The 9,584-nt window shown below is 51.1% G+C and overlaps 1 protein-coding gene across 1 annotated transcript; it reads right to left on the bottom strand.

Moving 5' to 3' along the window:
• Nucleotides 1-877: 877 nt before the first annotated feature.
• On the bottom strand, nucleotides 878-5,551 carry RMI2 (RecQ mediated genome instability 2). The gene is made up of 2 exons (XM_012647541.1): nucleotides 5,185-5,551; nucleotides 878-1,249 (listed from the first exon to the last, which is right to left on the bottom strand). Exons 1-2 carry the CDS (start codon nucleotides 5,549-5,551, stop codon nucleotides 1,101-1,103), a joined length of 516 nt encoding a protein of 171 aa, XP_012502995.1. The 3' UTR covers nucleotides 878-1,100.
• Nucleotides 5,552-9,584: the final 4,033 nt, after the last annotated feature.

Genomic DNA, 9,584 nt, shown 5'->3' with positions numbered 1-9,584 from the left:
CAGGAGTTTGAGGTTGCTGTGAGCTAGGCTGACGCCACGGCACTCTACCCCAGGCAACACAGTGAGACTCTGTCTCAAAAAAAATAAAAAAATTAAAGTCTATTTTTAAAAAAACAGACAGCATATAAAAAAAATTTATTAGTGGTAGAATATCAGAAATCCAGGCAAAACTGTACAGCAATGTCAGAACATAATCCGACTCCCTTGATATTACAATCTAAAGGAAAATCAGGCACGGGTAACAAGCAGCTCGCAGACACCCAGTGTTCAATACAAACATGACAAAAAGTCATTCCACACAGAAAGATGTAGGAACTCGAACCAGGAGGTCGCCCCCTTGCAGTGTCTTGCCAAAAGTTACGGAGCGGAAGTTAGCTAAGGCCTGAAAGTGGTTCTCAGCCCTGATTTTTTAATTTCAACGAGAAAATTTGAAAACGGCTCAACATTTCCGAGAGAAGGAAGAAGGTATCACCTTCCTGGAAGGAAAGGGACCTTAAGTGTTTGAGCCGGGCCCGAAGCAGAAAGGGACCTGTGTCCTTGAGGGCCTGCCATTAGGAAATGACACTTGACTTGCAAACTGGACGTGGCAGTTGTTAATGAAGACGACAAGGAACCATGATGTCATTCCTTTTCTACGCAGTCTGTCTTCCTGCCCGTAACCGCACTTTAATCACCACGGGCAATGCCTGAGATTCAAATTTTCACCCGAGATTCAAATTTTGCGTCGTGAAACGGACATGCAGCAGTCACGGAAAAAGTATCATCACTCGTAAAATTTGGAAAATGCAACATGAGATTTCTGTGTACTTGAGAGAAAGAGAGAGAGAATTAACACACACAAACCAAAAAGAAAAAATAAAAAAACACACAGCATCTGCTTTTCATCAGCAAACACGGTCAAAGCAAGGGGCAGCAGAGGCGTGTTAACTCAAGCATCCCAGCGTTCTCTCGAATTCCTGCATGCGGACGCCCGGGTCAACCAAAGCAAAGTGGAGAAACTTTTGAGAAATATGCATTGAACGATGTCTGTGAAATCCACGAGGGTTTAAGAACCTAAACTGCTTCAGAAATTCTAGCTGTTTTTAAGGGTGGTTTCAACGTTAAGGAATACTCCTCTGTAAATCTTCCACCTCTAGTTCCCACATGCTTTCATGGGTGGGATTATCGGAGAGATCGGTCATCTTCACAGCCTGAAGGCACGGCTCAGGGCTGCAGGCCAGAACCACTCCCATTACCATCACATACTTTCCTGGAAAAAGAAGAAAAGCCCGTAGTTATGTTCATCGTAAAGGGGTGGGGAGCAAACAGATCCAGTCCTTCAGAGAGTCTAACTTTATCAGAGAGAGGGAAGTCAGAGACATAAAAGCATTCAGATAGTAGATATCAAAATGCAAGGTAGCCAGTGATTGGGATGTACACGTGTATTAATTACAGCATTTAACCTGGAGGATGATATCTGTATCATCTTTGGTTTCTGGTTTTAATATGTTAAATGAGATCATCGTGCACAAAGTAACCATGCCCAAGAAATGGAAGAGACTATTGCATCAGAGTATGAGTTATAATTAGATTGCTCTAAGGCAGGGGCAGAAAACCCAAGCTTTTCTCTAATCCTGTTCCTTGCTCAATACTAGAGTATGTGACTGGTCTCTGTGCACAGGACGGGTCCTCTTTCTGCACAGACACAGCCCCCGACAGCCCCAAAGCAAATCCAGTTCTCCCTCGACGTTGCCAAAAAAGCTGGGCCGGCAGCATCCCCGAGGCCCCCACTGTGCCAGCTGCCCAGGACTCATCCCTGCCACCTCCAGCTTTATCCTGACACTGCCGGGCACACACAAGCAAATCCACAAAAGGGCAGGCTGCCACCGGGATGATCTAATGACATATTAACCATGATTCTCTTCCCATTCCCTTGGGGAAGTGACTCTCTCCTTGAAAGCAAAACTTGGCCAGTCTTAATCACACAAACTCGATTGTGTAAAAGAAAACTCCGAACACTGCAGGAAGGGCAGGCACGCTGCCAGCCCCCTCTGCCTGTGCCTGCGAGGCCGCTTTTATCGCACTGCACGTGGGGCCCAGGGCTTTGACTGAAGGAAGCCAGGCAAGCTGACCCCTGACCCTCGGGTGCTCAGCCCCTGGCAGGGTAGCTCAGTGTCTCTGAACTCAGTTCCAGATTCTACTTGGGCCCCAGTGACAAAGCCTAGTTCTAAAAAATGCACTTGCCATCCCTCTGTACGGCCCTAACGTGCTGGTGGAGAAGGAGCCCTCAGGTGACTGAGACCCGGGAAAGCAAGAGCCCAAGGACACGCCAACCAGGCAGGTTCCAGGGGGATCCGCTAGGAGGGCACACGCTAGACGGATGAGCTCGGGGGCATGAGATCACACAAACCGGTGAGGTCCCATTCATTCCGCCACCTTATCCCTTTCCCCGCAAAGCAGCTCCCACCACCTGCCCTTCTCCTCCCGACACACATCCCCTCCCTTAAGTTGCCCTGACCACTCCAATGGCTCCAGCTGGTCTTCTGCAGGCTTTGTTCTCCTCAAACCCATCCCCACCCCACTGCTGTGGCCGTCGTTCTCAAATCCAACTGCCTCCAGAACCTGCCAGATCACAGTGAGACTAGGTCACCTTTGATTCTCTGCTGCCCCTGCAGACTGGGAGCAACTCCAGGGCAGGGAGAGTTTCTGACTCAACTCTGCACCTGGGGTTTATGGAAACAACCTCTTGGATACTCCAGAGAAGGGGGCGGGGAACGGCACTGGTGCACAGGCGCAGTGAGTAGAGTTCAAGTCCACCTTCAAGCAGGCAGGTCCTTCCACAGGTGGCCCCTGAAGCTGGTCAGGACGGGACCCTCCTACCTTTCACCGCTGCCCTACATGCTGCCCCAGGCTCCCCCAAGGCACCGAGCCCTCTCACCTCCAAGCCTTTGCACATTCCGTTCCAGGGAGCTGCACAGACCCAGGGTGCCCGACTGTCCCGGCGTTAACACGGAAAGTCCCACATGCTAGGACCCTCTCAGTCCCAGGCAACCCAGGGGGGTTGGTCCCCACAGATAACTCCAACACAGCCTTCAGGGCTGCCTCTTCAAAGATGCCTTCCCTGACCCCTCGGCCTGGATCAGCTGTCCCTGCTCTGTGCCACAGCGCCCTGTGCTCATGCCTACAATATTATGTGTGTTTTAGTGGCCTGCCTACTTCCCTGGCTCCCTGTCTGGAGGCAGTGACTCAGTTTTGTCAAGCAAGACTTGGCATTAAACAGCAAGAAGAAATGACATGGCCCTGCTAGGGGGCATTCAGGCCAGTCGGTGTGTCAGACAGGTTCACTGATGCCCATTCGTTCAAACACTGAGGTACCTACTGGGTGCCAGGCTTATGCCAGGCCTGGGACCAGACATGGAGACTGCCCAAGCCTGCCTTCGAGGGGCTTTGGCTGGGGGCCAAGACACCAAGCAGCATGGGCTATGCACTAGGCCAAGGCTAAAGCCAAGGGTTGGCAAACTTTCTCTGCGAATGGCCAGACAGTAAATATTTTAGGCTTTTCGGTCCATAAGGTCTCTGTCACAACTACTCGACTCTGTAGATGTAGTAGAAGAGCAGCCCTGGACATTAGGTAAGTTACCAATGCGTTCCAATAAAACTTCACTTATGAACACTGACATTTGAATTTCATATAATTTTCATGTGTCATGATTTTTTTCAACCATTTAAAAATGTAAAAACCGTGTATAGTTTGCAAAGCACGTGAAAAGAGGCAGCCTGCAGTTTGCCGACCCTGTGCTAGACTAAGGCTGCAGCCGAGGGCAGACGCTGAGGGGTAAGGGGAGGAGGGGGCAGCAGCAAGTTACAGGGGATAACAAGAGTCAAATTTTCTGAACCCTTACTATGAGCTAAGCAGCTAAGCGCTGTGAATCCACCCAACAGGAGGAATTATTATCCCCTTTTTAAGAAGAGATCCTAAATCCAGAAAGGTTAAGAAACGTGCTCCAGGCAACTCAGCTGGGAAGGGGTGGAGCCAGGAACTCAACCTAAGTCTGAGTCCGAAGCAGCTCAGGACAGGCCTGGGACCTACCTGGTTAGAGTCCAAGACTCTGAGCAGGAAGGGCTCTTAAAAGGAAGTGAACTTGGCCTGATTTCACGGGAGAGGGAACCAAGCAGAGGAAAGGCCCACTGACCCTTCAGACCTCCTTGGCCCAGAAGCCTCCCTGGACCACCTCCTTACGGTTCCACGGGGATCAACGATCCTCTGGGAAATCTACTGCCAGTCTGTCCCCCAGCCAGGACGTATCTATCTGGGTCGGAGCTGCAGCCCAGTGCCACACATGGGGCCTGATGTCCAACGCATGCTCAGTTAACACCCCAGTGATGAGTGACATGAGATCTGGGGTGCCCAATGCCTGTCACTCAAAACAACTGGCTCCTAGAGCCCTACAGGCCAGGCACGGGGCCCGATGCTGAGGATACAGCTGTCAGAACCACACAGCTCCCGCCCTCCAGCAGCTCAGTCTGATCCAGTGTTTCTCAAAGCGTGGCTCCCAGGCCGGCCCCCAGACCAGCCGCCAGACCAGCCGCATCAGCATCACTGGAGAGCTGGTCAGAAATTCAGCCCCACCGACTCGGAAACCCTGAGGGTGGAGCCCAGCCACCTGAGCTTCAACAAGCCTTCCAGGTGAGTGTGATGCACACTCAAGTTTGAGCAGCAGTGGTCTAGGAGGGGCAAACATTAGTGAACTATTAACAGACAAAGACAGTTTCAGGAAGGAGAGGTACAGGAGGGCTTCCCTGAGAAAGGTACCTTTAAGTACAGACGTTAAGGACGAGCAGAAGTTTCCTAGGACAGTGTTTCCCAAAACTTGATGGGGAAAAGAAAATCACGTGTGGGGAGGGGTTTGTGACAAATATGGATGCCGGGGTCCCTCCCCTGGAGAGGCCCTCTATGAGGGCTGGGAGGGTCCCTGGAACCTGCATTTTTAAACGTGCTGCAGGTGATGCTTATCATCAGGAAGCCTGACCGAGGGAGGGACAGGAAGGAAGGGTAGTGAGGCGGGGGACGGGCGAGTGCACGGGCCCGAGGTGGCACAGCCCCGGCCCCGGGAGGTACGAAGTGTCAAAGCCGGGTTCGAATCTGGCCTCGGCAACTTCGCGGCAGAAAGGAGGAAAGCAGCGCCGGCGAGGCTCCGGTATTACCTGGGGTGAGGCAGGGCCGCCCGCGCGGCACCCGCTCCAGGCCGCGCACCGAGAAGACCCCGCTCGGGTCCCGCAGCAGCGCCTCGCCGCCGCCCGCCGCCACCACCGTGCCCTGCATCCACACGGCCGCCAGCTCCAGCGGCCCGCGGCCTGCCGCCGCCCGCGACAGCTGCCACGCGCCTGGGCCGCCTTCCGCGTCCCGCCGCAGCTGCTCCGCCAGCACCTTGAGCGGCGGCGACCGCGGCAACCGCACGGCAGGCGAGTCGGCGCCGGAAAACGAGTCCGCGGCCGCGGCAGCCGCCATGCTGCCCGCCGCCGCTTTCCGAACTTTGACAGGCAGCGAGGCCCGGCCCGGCGCACCAATCATGAGCGCGCTGGCAGAGCCGGCCAATCGTCGGCCCCAGGAGGCGGGACCGTCGGGGCGAGCGGCCGTCTCTAGCCACCAGGAGTGCGCATGCGTACCTAAAGGAAAATAAACACCACGAGTTAGAAATAAACGGATGAAATTATTAATTAAATGGGAATAAATAAGTTTGGGAAGTAAACGCATCTCAAAATTTGGCGTGCATTAAGATCACCTGGAAAAGGTGATTATTCATCTTTACCTCGCCTTACAGTACTTCGAGGTTAGTAAATAACTGAAATGAAATTAGGCGGCCCATGTTGATGGGGGTGATCAAGAATCGAGTCAGGAGAGGAGGCTGGGAAAGGAGATGGGCACAGCTAGTAAAATTGCCCTTTCTGTCATTATTATTTTTATTTATATTTTAATAACTATCAAATAATTTAAAAATTGATAAAATATTACTATTTTATTCACAAAAGAAATGCACATTTATTGTAGAAATTTTAGAAAAGGAAAATCCAGAACAAGAAAAATATTGCAAAGAGCACTCAGATATCCACTGTCAACTTTTGGGTGTATTAGCTTCCAGGTTTTAAAATATATATATGTATGTATTTGATATACAAATATTGTTCTGCATATTGTTTTCACTTCATAACATCTTTCCGTATCAATATCCACCTGCTGCCTCGTGAATGACTGCATAATATTCTATTTATCTCATCATGTATTTAACTGATATCCTATTGTTGGACATTAAGGCTATTTCCAATTTTTCATTTTATGAATATCACCACTGTGAACCTAAATCTTTGTGCACATCTTTCAGATAAAATTCCTAGAAACTGTTCTCTAAAAATTGGATGTCCCCAGTCAACAAAGTCCACAAATCCTAAATCAGGCAATCCTTAAAGTCAAGATTAGTTCTTACGAGAGACTTTGTACTCCCAGGGCCTCCCGTAGTACCAGGCATTCACAAGGTATTCAGCAAGAGCCTGATTTTGGCAGTAGCCTCTATGAGGTTTTAGCCTCTACACCTCAACCCTGAGCCGTAGAGCAACCAGGCTCCTGCGCTGAGAAGGGAGCAGGGACTTTAACCAAGAGAGAATCCAACCCCTCATGCTGGGGAAGTCTTCCCTGGCCTTCCCCAAGGCACCTGAAGGCCAGAGAAGTGATGGGGAAGGGAGTTGGGGTGAAGGCGGAGGCTCCCAGGCCTCTTGGCTGAGCCTGGGATTTCCCCACCTTACTCTTGGCCCCCAGATTTCCCCCACCACCTCCCGTCAAGCCCCACAAGTCTGAGCACATCGGCGCTGGGTTTAAACCTTTTGATCGCGTAACCCACACACCTAGAATGTGAGCATTCCAGGCAGAGGGAACAGCACATGGAGGGCCCAGAGAGGGAGAGAGAGCAGGAAGCATTTAGCAAACTGCCAATATTTCAGAATGGCTGGGCTGTAGAGTAGAAAGGGAGGAGTAGGGATATTCGAGGCTGGGCCTACGTAACCTCATTTCCTATCCGCATTTTACAGATGATGAAACTGAGGGTCAGACCAACGACAAGCCTGAGGCCACATGGCTAGTGAGTAGTAGAACCAGAACGCAAACCCAAGTCCACCTGACCCCAGACTTCCTGCTCCTTGAACCCCAGGCTCCATCTCACTGTTCACACTATCACCCACCTCCATGTCAGAGATGCCTCCAGACCTTTGCTTATGCTGTTCTCTGCCTGACGTGCTCCCCACAGTCTCTCTCAGTTGAAACCTGACTCAGGTGCCTGCCCACCACCAAGACCTCTCTTCAGGGAGTCATTCTTGAGTCCACAATTGGAATTAATCCCTCCCTTCCCGATCAGTTTGCCGATGCCCCTAATCCAGGGTTCCTCGACCTCAGCCCTGTTGACATTTTGGGCCGGATAATTCTTTGTTGTAGGGGGGCTGTCCTATGTGCGTTGCAGGACATTGAGCAGTATCCCTGCCCTCCACCCAGTGCATGCCAGTAGTACCCCCCTCAAGTTGTAACAACCAAAATTGTCTTCAGGCCGGGTGGAGGTGGCTCACGCCTGTAATCCCAGCACTCAGGGAGGCAGAGGAGGGAGGATCACTTGAGCTCAAAAAAAAAAGTGTCTTCAGACATTGTCATTCATCCCTGCAGGCTGAAATCACCCCCATTGAGAACCCCTGTTCTAAGCTACAATACTTGCAATACTTGCTGCACTCTTTTTTTTTTTTTTTTGAGAGAGTCTTGCTCTGTTGCCCTGGCTAGAGTGCAATGGCATCATCATAGCTCACTGCAACCTCAAATTCCTGGGCTCAAGCAATCATCTTGCCTCAGCCTCCTGAGTAGCTGGGACTACAGGCACGCCCCACCATGCCTGGCTAATTTTTCTATTTTTCAATAGAGATGGGGGCTTGCTCTTGCTCAAGCTGGTCTTGAACTCCTGGCCTCAAGTGATCTGCCCACCTCAGACTCCCAAAGTGCTAGGATTACAGGCGTGAGCCACCACGCCCAGCCTGTCTTTAACCATAAATACTTGGGTCTGTGTCTGTCTTACCAGTTAGGCCAGGGGGCTCAAACTAAGATGCCAACAGTGGCCAGGCAGGTAACCCTAGTGCAGCAGTGACAAGCTGGCCCTCGGATGTCCTGGCTAAAGGGGCCGATCACGCTTGGTCAGTGGTGGCCATGCAGGGATGTGGGCCCAGTGTTGCCAGATCTAGTTTTTCAAGACATTTTAATGTACAATTTTCCACATTTCAAAGTACGTTGGCAACAAATTCAATTCTAAAACAAACAAACGAATTACAAACAGACCACGTGCCCCTGAAAGTCATCTGTGGGCTGACTCTGGCCCTTGGGCAGGTAGTCTACAAACTGTCTCTAGAACGTGAGCTCTTCTTCTGGCACCAGGTGGCCTGTGTGTGAACTAGTGTGCAGCTCCTTGGAATCTCCTGCAAAATATCCAAGGGGCTATCATGTTTCATCAGCTCCAGGAGTTGCAAAATCGGGTGTCTTAAATTGCTGACGTGAGCAGACAAGTGGATCTGTTGACACAGGTTGAGTAAGCCTCCCCTCCTCGGAGGATTATCCCCCCACCCAATCCTCCACCCTCAGCCCAGGGCCTCAAGCAACCCTGTGCAGGCCTTCCTGAGCCCCAGCTTCCGCGTGAGATCAAAGACCCCTGGAAGGGGGTTTCCTGCCTCCTGCTCCAATGAGAACAAAGGTTGAGGCAAGAGGAATTATGAGCCCTGGCTTCACACTCATCCTGCCCAATCACCAGTTCCCAGGCAGAAAAGGCCAAAAATTCTTCCGGTTGCTAGGAACAAAGAACCCAACTGCCCTAAGAAAAGGGCTTTGTTCCAGAAGGGTATCCGTACGGTGACATCTTCGTAATGGCAATAGCTGTCATTAGCTAAGCCCTCACTATGTGCCAAGTGCCACGCCAGGCACTTCATGTGCAGAGACTCAGTTATTCCTCATGACAATCCCGAGAGGTAGGCACTTTCCTTAAGCCCATTTTAGAGATGAGGAAATTGAGGCTTGGACAGGTGATGTGGCCTGCCCAAGACCACACAGCTAGTAAGAGGCAGAGCCAGGGACCAATCCCCACCTGGAACAAAGGGTTCCTCTCAGGTGTCTTTCAATAATCAGGTTCCCCAGGTAAGGGGGGCAGTGGGTCTTAACCTAAAGTTTTAGCCACTATCCTGGATTGTCACCAGGGAAGAATGCCCTGGGGAATTTTTCAAAAATACAGGTTTTATGGGGAAAAAACAACAAAATTTGAACTTTAGTTAACGAAATGCCTGCCAAACTATGCATGGGGGCAGCGTATGGACGTCTGCAACTTACTTTGAAATGCAACACAAAATAAGGTAAATCGTTGCATGCATAGAGGGAAGGACAGGCGGATAGATTGGCCATAAGGCAGGAAAACTGTTCATCGTGGAATCTGCACGGTGGGCGTGCGGGTGTTCACTGTGCAGGTTTTTCAATACAATACCTAGTCTGAGGTATTTCAGTACAGCAGCCTGAAGGGACCAAGACACACATTCAAGGTGGC

This window comes from Propithecus coquereli, unplaced genomic scaffold (assembly GCF_000956105.1).
Source record: "Propithecus coquereli isolate 6110/MARCELLA unplaced genomic scaffold, Pcoq_1.0 Scaffold27, whole genome shotgun sequence".
Taxonomy (NCBI): domain Eukaryota; kingdom Metazoa; phylum Chordata; class Mammalia; order Primates; family Indriidae; genus Propithecus; species Propithecus coquereli.
Note: the sequence above shows the minus strand (reverse complement) of the source record. Positions and strands in the feature narration are given on the sequence as shown.

Bases quoted from the DNA above. Each gene is read 5' to 3' on its own strand.
- RMI2 (XM_012647541.1), bottom strand. From the start codon at position 5,551: ATGATTGGTGCGCCGGGCCGGGCCTCGCTGCCTGTCAAAGTTCGGAAA. The intron at 1,250-5,184 runs GTAATACCGGAG...TTCTTTTTCCAG, and splicing joins GCGGCCCTGCCTCACCCCAG to GAAAGTATGTGATGGTAATG.